The 12,463-nt window shown below is 46.4% G+C and overlaps 2 protein-coding genes across 3 annotated transcripts in view; one reads left to right on the top strand and one right to left on the bottom strand.

Moving 5' to 3' along the window:
* Positions 1 to 11,302, top strand: part of DNAH11 (dynein axonemal heavy chain 11) — a 293,033-nt gene extending 281,731 nt beyond the window's left edge. The window contains 5 exon segments of the mRNA XM_036246718.1: positions 1,549 to 1,731; positions 1,807 to 1,922; positions 9,286 to 9,398; positions 9,864 to 10,004; positions 11,055 to 11,302. Of these exon segments, the coding sequence (XP_036102611.1) occupies positions 1,549 to 1,731; positions 1,807 to 1,922; positions 9,286 to 9,398; positions 9,864 to 10,004; positions 11,055 to 11,302 (801 nt within the window).
* A 110-nt stretch (positions 11,303 to 11,412) lies between these two features.
* The window catches only part of CDCA7L (cell division cycle associated 7 like), a 40,350-nt gene continuing 39,299 nt past the window's right edge, over positions 11,413 to 12,463 (bottom strand). For both annotated transcript variants that reach the window (XM_036246719.1, XM_036246721.1), the window contains exon 10: positions 11,413 to 12,368. In XM_036246719.1, coding sequence (XP_036102612.1) covers positions 12,338 to 12,368 — 31 coding nt within the window. In that variant the 3' untranslated portion in view covers positions 11,413 to 12,337. The remainder of the gene's footprint in view (positions 12,369 to 12,463) is intronic.

The following is a 12,463-nucleotide window of genomic DNA, read 5'->3' as shown; positions in this document are numbered from 1 at the left end:
GCCCTTAGTGGGAACTGAACCCGGGTCTCTCTGGACCGCAGGCCGACGCTCTAACCGCTGAGCCAAACTGGCCAGGGCGGGACCCACTCTTAATAGTCACGCTCAGAAGTGGAATTGCGGAGCAAGGGATATAATGTTAACACAGTAACCATCAGACCGAATTATGGGAAGGTCCCAGGAACTTTCAGTATTACTTCTTGAACTGTTTCAATTATTTCTTGAAATAAGGCCATTTGTTGAGAAACTTGTTCATAATTTAGGAACTGTAGAATTTTTTGTAAGTTGTTATGTCCCATATATTAACATCTTCCCTATGTGACTGTTAGATTTGTTTAAAAGAGGGTGAACAAGGTAAAAAATGCACCCGTGTGGGAAAAGCTGTAGTTGTGAATAGAAGCAGAATGGATGAGGTTTTCATCTAGTTTTTGGATTTTAGTCTTTCCAACAACGAAACTGATCATTAAACCAGAAAATGCAAAGCAAATGAGGTCAAGATGCCTCGACACCCCAAACAGGCAGATTGTAGCAACAACCTTCTATCGGGTGCTTTTGCTGGGCACTAGAGGAAGCGCTGAGTAGTATCAGGACGCTGTGTCAGAGGTAACCCTAGGCAACACCCCGAGGCCAAGCAGCTGGCAAGGGCCAGTGGAGGAAACCAAATCTAGCTGATTCCAAAAGCCATTCTTTTACCCAATTTCTCTATGACACTGTGTACTCTCTACTGCTGTTGTAAATGAGTTTAAGATTCTGGAACCTGACAATTTACCTGCCAGGGTGCTATAGCAACTTGCAGACATGGTCAGAACCACAGGCAGTAATCCTGAGAAATCAAGGAAAAGGAGAAAAGAGGGAAAGACATCTGAGGCTGAAGACAGGCAATCCTGCTCAGTCTTTTGTCCATTGTAGGTATTTGTTGATTTTCCACGGCTCCATGAAACTACTCACACGGAACAAGTACGCACATTGGAGAACTACAAAACCATTCATGTCTCCAGTGTATAAATGTTTTATTTCTTCAGGGCAACGACTATAGAAGATAGAGCTTCCCTTGTGAAAAATGTTGACCAAGTTGCTCCCAAAATTTTAGGATATGTCAGAGAGCAGTATCAGTCACCAGAATTAGCTCAAGCTTAAAGGGCCTCCTTGGTTCGTGTGACATTTTAAATGACTAAATTAACATATTATAGAATGTAATATACCCAAATATTGGAGTTCTTCTTCCTGATTGTATTTTTACATACAAACGAAATGTAGTTGATGACAGATCTTATATTCCCTGCGTGTTAATACTAAATGAACTGCAAATAGAAGCTGCTCCCTGGAGGGACCTGGAGGAGGGAGGAGGGGGCTACTGTGATGCTGGGGGGCTGGCAGTGCCACTCGGCCCACCTCTGGGAGTGGGGGGCATCTTTGAAATCCATTAGCAAGTGTCTTGGCAGTGGAATACTATGTTTGTATTCTGGGACTAAAAAAAAAATGATGTATTTAGTCACTGTGACCAAAAATGAAATAGAAAGGAGCTAAATCTTTGTGTGCTGATGATTTAAGGTTAAGAACATCTTGGATGACATTTTGGAAAAACTCCCAGAAGAGTTCAACATGGTAGAGATCACGCAAAAAACCACAAACAGAAGCCCCTATGTTCTTGTTTGCTTCCAAGAATGTGAGAGGATGAATCTCCTCCTCCGGGAAATCCGTGGGTCACTGCAGCAGTTGGAGCTTGGCTTGAAGGTGAGTTGGAGTGGAGCCAGAGCGAGCCTCCCGCATTGGCAGATAGTGACTCGTGGCCTTTTTTCTCTGTGCAAGGGGGAGCTGACCTTATCTCCTTCTGTGGAAGCCCACCAGTCCGCCCTGGGTTATGACACGGTACCGGACACTTGGAGCAAACTGGCGTATCCATCTACCTACGGCCTGGCCCAGTGGTAAGCTACCCCGGCCTGCTCCCACTGGCCCTTGTCTGCCTCGTGCTTGTTCATTGTTCTGAGTGACTATTAGCCCAGAAGAGCTGTAAAGACTGTGCTTTGTGACTATGCTCGTCAACTGTGTGAACTACCACGGGTTTCACTAGAATTTCCTTAGTGTGTGGCTTTGCTTCCAAAGCAGAAACCCATGAAAAGTCAAGGTCAGAGCAAGATTCAGAGTCTGCCTCTTACTTATTAGCTGATGATCTTGGACAAAATACCTGACCAAATTTCTCATTTTGTCACGTGAAAACGATAGATGATAGAATTCCCTTGTTGAGTGGTTATGGCCATTGAAGACAACATGAATTGTCTCTGATGTCAAAATATACCCTCATTTTCCTCCTTTTTTATTTTTTAAGTAAAACAGAATTTAGTGGCTTATATGACTGAAAATCCCAAGGGCAGTTCCAGCTTCAGACTTTGCTTGACCAGGGGCTTAGGTTTTCAGTACCTGGCCTCTCTCCATCTTGCAGTTCTTCGTGTTAATTTTTTCAAAATTTCAATTACAGTTGATTTTCAATATTGTATGACTTTCGGATGTACAGCATAGTAGACATGTATCACTTATGAGGTGATCTCCCCAACAGGTCTTGCATCCACCTGACACTATATATAGTTTTATCGATATTATTAACTATATTCCCTAGGCTGTATTTTACATCCCTGACTATTTTGTAAGTACCAATTTAGATTTTTTAAAGCCCTTCACCTTTTTTTTATAATCCTCACCCGAGGATATTTTTCTATTTTTTATCTTCAGATAGAGTGGGAGGGAGGGAGAGAGAGAGAGAGAGAGAGAGAGAGAGAGACTTCAGTGTAAGAGAGACACATCGACTGGTTGCCTCCTGCACAACCCTGACCAGGGCCAGGGACCGAACTGCATCTGAGGTACGTACCCTTGACTGGAATCGAACCCACGACTCTTTGGTCCACGGGCTGATGTTTCAACCACTGAGCCAAACCGGCCAGGCCAACCCTTCACCTTTTTTACCCAGCTCCTCTAAGCCCCATCTAGCTACCATCAGTTCTCAGGATCTATGAGTCTGTTTTGTTTATTCATTTATTTTGTTTCTTAGATTCCACATATAGGTGAAATCATATGGTATTTGTCTTTAACTTATTTCACTTAGCATAACACCCTCTAGGTCCATCCATGTTGTTGCAAACGGTAAGAGTTCACTCCTTTATATGGCCTAGTAATATTCCATTGGCTGTGCTTCTTTATCTACCTGTCTTTTGATTGGAGCACTTAATCCATTTATATTTAAAGTTATTTATTGCTAAGTATGTACTTTTTATTGTTTTCTAAATTGTTTTTGTAGTTTTTCCTGTTCTTCGTCTCTTGCTCTCTTCTTTTGTATGTTCATGATTTTCTATAGCAGATGCCTTTCTCTGTATTTCTTGTGTAACACCTGTGGATTTTTGGTTTGTGGTTACCACGTGGTTCATATATACCCAGCTATGTTTATAGCAGTTTATTTTAAGTTGATGGTCACTTAAGTTCAAACATTTTAAAATCACTACCATTTTTACTTGCCTCCTCCATGTTTATTTTTTAGTCATATTTTTTACTTCTTTGGTGTGTTTGTGTGTATCCCTTAATGTACCATTGTAATTACCCATGATCTTCCTACTTCGGCCTCTGAACCTTTCTACTAGCTTTAAGGGTGTTGATCCACTGATTTCATGTGTTTGCCTTTATCAGTGAGAATGTTTTTTACTTTGTGATATTTTCTTCACGTTTTATTTTTTCTCCTTAAAAAAGTCCCTTGAACATTTCTTGTAATAATGGTTTGGGGATGATAAATTCCTTTAGCTTTTTCTTGTCTGGGGAGCTCTTTATCCATCTTTTGATTCTAAATGAGCCTTGCTGGGTAGAGTAGTCTTGGTTGTAGATCTTTGCTTTTCATCACTTTGAATATGTTCTGGCCTGGAAAGTTCTGTGGAGAAATCAGCGGGCTGTCTCAGGGGAGCTCCCTTGTAGATAACGAACTGCTTTTCTCTTCTTGCTCGAAAGAGTCTCTGTCTTCAGCCTTTGTCTCCTAACAGTGCTCTGAGCTTTGTGTCTGGTGGGTTGCTTGCCTTTCACATAGTTCTTCTCCTGGAGTTTTGTTTTCCTTCATTTGGGACAGGTCCGTCCCCGTCTTGGTCTCCGTGTTTGTTTCTGTGCATTCGGCAGAGCGGGTTTGTGTGGCAGCTGTCCCGCGGGCCCCGTGGCACAGTCTCCCTGTTCACCCGAGCCGGGCGCTCCAGGCTGTCCTTGGGCGGGTTGTGTGTCCTTCTGTGGAGTTGAGCTTTCATTGCTGTTGGCACACCAGTGGGTGGGGCTGACCCTCGGGCTGGCTGGCTGTGCAGACTGGCCGACTGTGGACAAGCCCTTGTGTGGGGGCTGACCCCGCCGTCGGGATTTGCTTTAGCAGAGCTCTGGTGCCTGCTGTCCTCCCCCTGGGTGTGTCGGTTGTGGCACTAATCGGGTGGAGTTCTGGAACCGTCTGAAGCTGGCCACCAGGTGTGTTGGTTCCAGGGCCTCTTGGGAGGGGCTCTGATGCAGGCCAAGGTCAGCTGCTGCGTGTGTCCAGCCCAGGGCCACCGAGTAGGAGCAACAGAGTGATCTGCGGTTGGTAGCTGCCTGTGCTGGGGCTGGTTATTCTGTGAACTGAGGCCAGGTGTCACTAGTGCCAGGCTTGGGGCCACTTAGCAAGAGGTATAGGGCACGTTGAGGCCGGCCGCTGCTTATTTGGGGTTTGTGGACCTTTGAGAGATTTTAGGCAAGACCACAGTTCAGGCCCAGGCCCAGGCCTGTGCAGATTTGTCTCTCGAAGAGGTTTGTCGGGGCTGTGGTTTGGGTGGGGCGGGGGTTTCAGAGAATCACCAGGGTAGATAAAGGGCTGGTAGCCAGGTTGACGGAGACTCGGATGTGGAATAGTGGCACTTCGGTCCTGGAGAGAGCTGCCCTCCTGCCTCCGCTCCTCTGGGGTGTGTCCCATGCTTCCGAACTGCTGCTCAGCCGGGGCTCAGAGCGCGCGTGCCCGCCAGCAAGTCTGTGCGCGGGCCCTCTGGGAGGCACCTGGGACTCCGCCAGGCTCCCCTGGGCAACATCCCGATGATTTTCACAGCAAGATGTTATAGGGACCCCTCTTCCCGGCACTGGAGCATCGGGCTTGGGAGCCCAGAGAAGGACTGGGACCCCTCACTCCTCATGGGAGACATCAGCCAAGATACTCCTCCTGATTTTTTTATCCTCACCCGAGGACATTTTTCCATTTTTTGTTCAGATAGAGTGGGAGGAAAAGAGAGAAAGAGAATCATCGACATGAAAGGGACACATCGAGTGGCTGCCTTCTGCACAACCCAACCAGGGCTGGGGACAAACTGCAACCGAGGTACATGCCCTTAGCGGGAACTGAACCCGGGTCTCTCTGGACCGCAGGCCGATGCTCTAACTGCTGAGCCAAACCGGCCAGAGCTACTCCTCCTGATTCTTAACTGCCACACGTGGGTGTGAGACCAGCCCCTTTCCCATTTCTGCCCCTCCTACCAGTTTCTATGTAGCTTCTTTCTGTCCTTAGTTGTAGGAGTCTGTTCAGCTAGTCTTCAGGTGGTTCTGTAATTTAGTTGTAATCATGTGGTCACCGGAGAAGGGACCAGTTTCCCTTCTCTGCCATTTTGACCAGCAGTCTCTATACCCTCATTCCCAAAGCCAGTGATTACTAGTGCCATCTCCTGGCAAAAGTGGTATGGTATGTCATCAATCCGACTGTCCCGCATGCGCCTGTGACTGCAGAGATGTGTCACCTAGCCAGGGACAGAGAATCGCAGCTCCCTGAGCACGCATTGTCTCCAGCCGCTCCTTGGCCTTGGTTGTCAAAACAGACGGTTTCATAAGGTTCTCCGTCCTTCTCCTGACTGTTCAGTACAGAGATACTCGCCCTCACTTTCCCGAATCTTCCTCCCATAAACGAGAATGCTACTCGGAGCCACACACTGGAAGGTCCCGTGAGAATTCCGAATGACGGCACGCTGACAGCCCCCCAGGCACTCAGGTGTGTGCTGAGTGGCCATGTGGAGACACAAATGGCAGGTGCACGTGGACACGCCACCAACGGCAGCAGGGACGACAAAGCAGAGCCTGTCCCTGCCTTGGCCAAATCCATGCATACCCGTCTGACTTTATATTTCCAACCAAAAATAGTTATAGTTACCCTTAAAGTTTATATTAATAATTTGGGGTTTATTTTCACCATCTTATTTTGTGGTTTCTAATTACTATATTTCTTGACTTTTTCCCCCAACCTTTCCTGACTCCTGTGGGTTTAACAGTTTTCTTTATTTTGTGCTTATCCCTGTACAGTTCCTATTATTTTAGTGGAGACACTTTACATTGTAACATGCACACTTTTTATTTTTCTAACACAATGTCATCAACACTTTTCCTGTAGATACTTTAACGGCTCTCTGAGCACCAGCCTCCTCCGGTCTGGACTTGTAGTTCAACTTCTGTTAAACCACACACAGCCTTTTGGTTTTGTTTACAGTCCATAATTATTTCTGCTTTAAAAACATATATTGATTTCTCGGCTCATTGTCGCTTTTCTGGCGTCTCATTCTGCACCCCTTTGTTCTGAACCCCTTTCCTTTCCGTTAAAGAATAGAACATACCAGGCTTTTGTTGGATGTGGTGGGAGTCAGTGGTATTGTGTCTGAAGTCTCTTCACTGCGCTTTCAATCTTGATTAATAGTTTCCCCATGTGGAGAATTCTAGGAAATGATTTGCTTTCAGAGTTTGAGTGGCATAACTCCATTGTCTTCTGGCATTTATTATAGTTAACGAGTCTGTTCTTAAATATACCTTCACAGCTCATCTGTTCTCTGGGAAGTTAAGCTTTTTCTCTTCACGCTTGATGTCCTACAATTTTACTGCAGTATTTAGCTGTGGGCTTTTAAAAATGTATCCTATGCCCTGACTAGTTTGGCTCAGCACTTAGAGCGTTGGCCACGGACCACAGAGTCCCGGGATTGGTTCCTGCTAAGGGCACGTACCTCAGTTGCACTTTGTCCCCAGCCCTGGTTGGGGTTGTGTGGGTGGCAACCACTTGATGTGTCTCTCTCGCATCGATGTTTCTCTCCTCCTCCCTCTTTCCCTCCTGCTCTATCTGAAGATAAATGCAAAAAAATAAAAAAACTAAAATGTATCCTATTTGGTACTTTGTGCTGTTACAAATTTGAGTCCACCTTTTATTTCCACTCTGAAAAATGCTTAACCCTTATTCCTCCAAATATTGCCTTCTCCGTTCCCTTCATTATATTCACCTAACTGAACTCTCATATTTCACCTGTATCTGCTGTATTCTGGTTGATTTTTTTTCAGTTCTGGGTGATCTTCATTATATCTTCAGTTTCTGCTATTTATCCTCTCATTTTGAAATGTTCACTGTCTCAAATCAGTTTTCAGTTCCAAATGTTTATATTGGGGATGGGGGGTAAAGGAGGTACTTGACCTAGTTTCCTAATTTCCTGTTTTTATGACTTTTCTTTTGCTTTCTCAGGAGTTTAAACATACTTCTTCAGAGTCTTTTTTCTTTCTTTCTTTCTTTAGATTCCTCTTTTTATTTCCTGACTTCTCAACTCTCTTGTTTGCTAGATGTGCTGGTGGCTTTTCATGCCATATAATCTGTTCTTTACACTCACGTGACAGTTGAGCTGGTTGAAAAAACATTTAACCCATTCATTGCTGGAGGGCTTCGTCAGCATTGCTCTCGCCGCTGACCAAATGCTGCTGTGGCGTCATCGGAAGCTCACGTGACTTTTTCCCCCTTTATAAAAGACTTCAAGTTTTTCTGGACTTGGGGATTCTCTATCTTCAGTTTATGTTAAGATATATCATAGTACTGATTATTCTGCTGCCAAATTTTCTTGAAACCCAGAGTGTCCTTGACTGCACAGATTCAAATTTGTAATCTAGGAACTCAGATTTTCTAGGATTGTATTAGTAAACATATGTTGTTTCCACTTTCATGTTAGTTTCACTCTTTATTTATTTTTTGCTTTGAAAAATTATCCTACCTTATGCTGCTTCATGTTTTGCTTCCATTTTTATCAGTTTTCTCCACTCCTGAGATCTTCCAACTTAATTCCCTTTTTCCTACCTGATCACTTCTAATCCATGACCTTGGCCATACAAGTAATCATTTCCTTTTTAAAAACTTGTTGCAAGTGGTGTGGCTGTTAATATTTATCCTCTACAACCTTTTGAGGCAGCTTTTCTCCATCCTTGCTGTCCCTGGTCTTCCCCTTTTCCCTGTGTTACCCATCTTCAAGTATGTCTTCCCTAAACCAGCGATCTGGAACCCGGGGCCGGGCACAGGGCTGTGTTCTAAGCCAGCAGGAACTGTCCTTCGGGTGACCCATCTCAGGCAGCCCTTTCCTGCAGGGTGGTTTGTGGGGATGATTCTTCACTCGACCCTGCTTCCTTTGCAACTCTGAGCCAGACCAGGTCCCAGAAAACCTCGGGGCTGGCTGGAGCGGCCCTCGCCCTTGGAGAACCTTCTTCTGGCTCTTATGTTGGCTGTCTTCTGTGTGCTCCATTTCCCATGACTGTGATGTCCCTGAAGCCTACACTTCGAGGTTTCACCCGTCTCCTGATTTTATCCAGGACATTCCTTTCCTCAGCCTCCGTGAGGCAGCTTCCTCGTAGGTAAACCGCAGATCCTTCCTGCCTCGCATCATGCAGCTGAGATTCGGGGACCTGTGTGACAGCCGTTTCTCAAACCGCAGACATGCAACAGACCAAGTAACTGTAATAACCTCCCCTGCTCTCAGGGAATTACTGCATGTGGGAAGACCAGTCACGTTCTCCTGCCTCTGCCTTTCCTGGCAACTCTGGTCTATTACCAATCACAGCAGCCGTCCCCTCCCGACACAGGCGGCCGGTCCCTCCTGTGCCTTCCCCCTCGCGCCCTGTATGTCCTCCATGTCCCATGTTAGCACCTGTCAGCCCAGACGACACATGATCACGAGTGTAGTCACCACACAGCACTATGAGCTAAACAGTTGTTGAGTAAATGGAGACAAATGGTCCATATTCCCCAGTGTTAACTTGTCCCTAATGGTAACAGTTGTAAGGTATGAAATCTCCACTGGAAAAAAAATCTAGCCCTTTAAAGGTACAACACTCTGTGAATGCTCAGGTAACGGTTTCCCCGGTTCTCAGCGGTGTACTTTCCTACCGCCAGCCTTCCCCAGAATCTACTCACTCCATCTTATTGGGAAACTTCTGTACCACTCAAAGCAAGCTGGTTTCTTCCCGCCTTCCATTCACCAGGTTTAATGACCTCCTTCTGCGATGCCGAGAGCTGGATACCTGGACCCAAGATCTCGCCCTTCCGGCGGTGGTGTGGCTCTCTGGCCTCTTCAACCCCCAGTCTTTCTTAACTGGTAAAGTCTGACGCCCAGAACCCACTTCTAGCAGACCTGCACCTGTGCGTGGCTCTCCACCCCGGTCGCCAGGCCTCATGACAGAACAGGTGTAGGAGAGACCGAGGAAGTGACACTCTGGGCAGCACAGCAGCGCGAGGGAGGCGGCCCAGGGGCAGCCGAGTGAGGTGGTTCCTCCAAGCAAATGTTTTCTGCTAAGAGCCGGTCTCTCCCACAGGGCGTCCCTGTGCCCCGACAGTGCCCAGGCACCCTCAGAGGCACTCCCCAAATGGGCCTGGCTGTACCTGCCCAAGCTCATGTCCTGCAGGCCTTAGTTTGCCCATGTTGCTTATACAGCCATGTGCAACACGCAGGGGCGGGAACACCGAGTGGGACCAGCGCACGTGAGTCCACGCTCCGCCTGCTGGTGGCTGCGGGAGCTTCCCGTACGACTTCATACCATTCCTGTCCCTTCTCTTCCCACAGCAGTCATGCAGGCCACGGCTCGAAAACACGCGTGGCCACTGGATAAAATGTGCTTGACAGTTGACGTGACCAAAAAAACCAAGGAAGAATACGGTCACCCCCCAAGGGAAGGCGCGTATCTGCACGGGCTCTTCATGGAAGGTAAGACGCCCCAAGGAGGACACGTGAGGTTCTTCGATGAAAGACCTTTACTCAGGTTCAACTTATATTTGCCCTTGGTGTATTGTTTCTCAGCGTTCACTCACGTTAGTGGGAATTTACATCATTTCCTGCTTTTTAAAAATTTCAACGCCAGGATGTGTCCAAGTGAGCCAAATTTTAAGGCATTTGGGGTGATGGCTCTCGCTTAAATTTGCACATGTAGCTACTGTTAACACCACGGGATCATTTAAAACCCTCACTGAACTTATATTGTTGTGCTTTTCAATATAACCAATTCAAAATCTTTCTTCTACTTTTCAGACTATTGTACTGCAAGACTCCCCAAGCCTTTCTAGCTCTGAAGGGGAGGGCCCTGGGGGTGTGCAGTGCTGTCCGAATGTACCACATGCATTTTTTCGGCAGGACCTCTCCTTATCCTAAAGAACACGGCCAGGGGTGCGGTCCTCGTCGGTCAGGACGCTCCTTTTCACTCTAGAGCAGCGGTTCTCAACCTTCCTCAGGCCGCGACCCTCTACACAGTGCCTCATGTTGTGGTGCCCCCCACCATGACATAATTTCCGTTGCTACGTCATACCTGTAATTTTGCTACTGTTATATCTTAGGCGACCCCTGTGAAAGGGTCATTCAACCCCAAGTTGAGTACCGCGGCTCTAGAGAAAGGGTTTCAAGACAGATCCAATGATGTAGATGAGGTTTCTGAACTTGGTGGGGAGACAGGTGGTTACCTGGAGACTTACACTCCCTATAAGCATTCAAATGCTTTTTTTTTTTTAAGGAGGGCAAACTAGTTTGTTTTAGTGTGTCTGGATTGTTATGCAATCTGTTTTCACAAACGTAGTTTCCTTTTCCTAAGAGTTTAGGTGTTCGGCACGGGAGCAATGGTCTGCTTACCACGTGCACACGGACCTTGCTGGCGTGGGCCAGCTCAGTAAGGAAGCCACTGACAAGCAGTAACGTGACAAAAGCGAACGTTTATTGCCTGCGACAGTTACGAGATCAATCCCAACGTGCCTTGTGTTTTTGCCGCAGGAGCGAGATGGGACACCCAGGCAGGGAGCATCGCCGAAGCCCATCTCAAGGAGCTGACGTCGGCGATGCCTGTCATCTGCGTCAAGGCCATACCCGTGGAGAGACAGGAAACCAAGCACACCTACGCGTGCCCTGTGTTCAAGACCAAAATGAGGGGCCCCAACTACGTCTGGACCTTCCGGCTGAGGAGCCAAGAGAAGACGGCCAAGTGGGTCCTGGCAGGCGTGGCTCTGCTGCTGGAGGCGTAGGTGGGGCTCGTTCCTCCGCCGGAACACAGCGAGGACTTCTGTCACCGCACTGTTCTCATGCATGCCAATTTACTCTACTGAGAGGCACAAAACATTCCAGCTTCTGTGACTTTTAAGGAACTGCATTAATTTTTTTTTTTTTTTACACATCATCCTTAAAAAGTAAAGATGGGAAAGAAGCAAATGTAGACAGACTGGAAACCTAGTCAGAATGTGTTCTCATTTTAGCTTCCCCCAGGACTCATCCCACAGCACAGGAAGGAGACTCCCATTGTCATCAAGGCTCCAAGGAAAAGACAACCTCGAAAACAATGGGGTTGAAGTCTCCTGGTCAGCAAGTAGGATTTTAGTTCTTGTAAGATACTAAACAAAATCTTTTTAAATTAAAAATTCTTACAGGCTTTGAAAATACAGAAGCGACGGGCCCCAGGTAGTCCCAAATGGAGAGGTGGACACTGCGGCCTCCAGTGTGGGTAACGGGACCGTCCACGTTTTGTTCATTCAAGTTTTAATAAACAAGAAAACGCTAGTACTTCCACCTGTGGTTAGTTACACTTTGTAATTTAGGGGAACATTCTTCAATATAAATCGTCAATCACCCAGAGTAGGTTCAAGTATGTGGTTTGAACTATGATCAAAATAAGGTAAATTAAAGGGGATGGAACCCCTGTAACAACTTGACCTAGAGGGACTGTTTGGGAGGTAATGGATCAAGGCAGCATCTATAATCAAACAGTGTCAAAGGCAAGAGCTACTTATGCAATGTTTCCTCTGGGACTAATCTGAACTTAAACTGTGCTTTATAACCATCTGCAGATACTTGTAACAATTCAAACAGTCCTGCGTGTACAGGGATAGAGATTCCTCAGCTGTCTTCCTGAGAAATCTTTGTACGCATATAAACAATCTTAAAAAAAATAGTATTTAGATCTACAAAGAATTTCTGTATAAAAACACAACTGTAAGACATCTTAGGCACAAATGGTACGTAGGGCGTGTCGCGCTGAGTACGCAAAGGTGAGCTGGCTCTTCTTTCTAATTGTCTTCCACCAGCTGCTTTTGTAAGCTGAGAAAAGATGGGACATGATAAGCAGTTAATGGGAGGGAGGAAAAGGCAAAGTAGCATTCTAGGCTCAGCAGCCCTGTGAGTACAAGGCCCAA

Source organism: Molossus molossus, unplaced genomic scaffold (assembly GCF_014108415.1).
Source record: "Molossus molossus isolate mMolMol1 unplaced genomic scaffold, mMolMol1.p scaffold_m16_p_7, whole genome shotgun sequence".
NCBI classification, from domain to species: domain Eukaryota; kingdom Metazoa; phylum Chordata; class Mammalia; order Chiroptera; family Molossidae; genus Molossus; species Molossus molossus.
The sequence above is the reverse complement of the archived record's forward strand: the minus strand, read 5'-3'. Positions and strand labels throughout refer to the sequence as shown.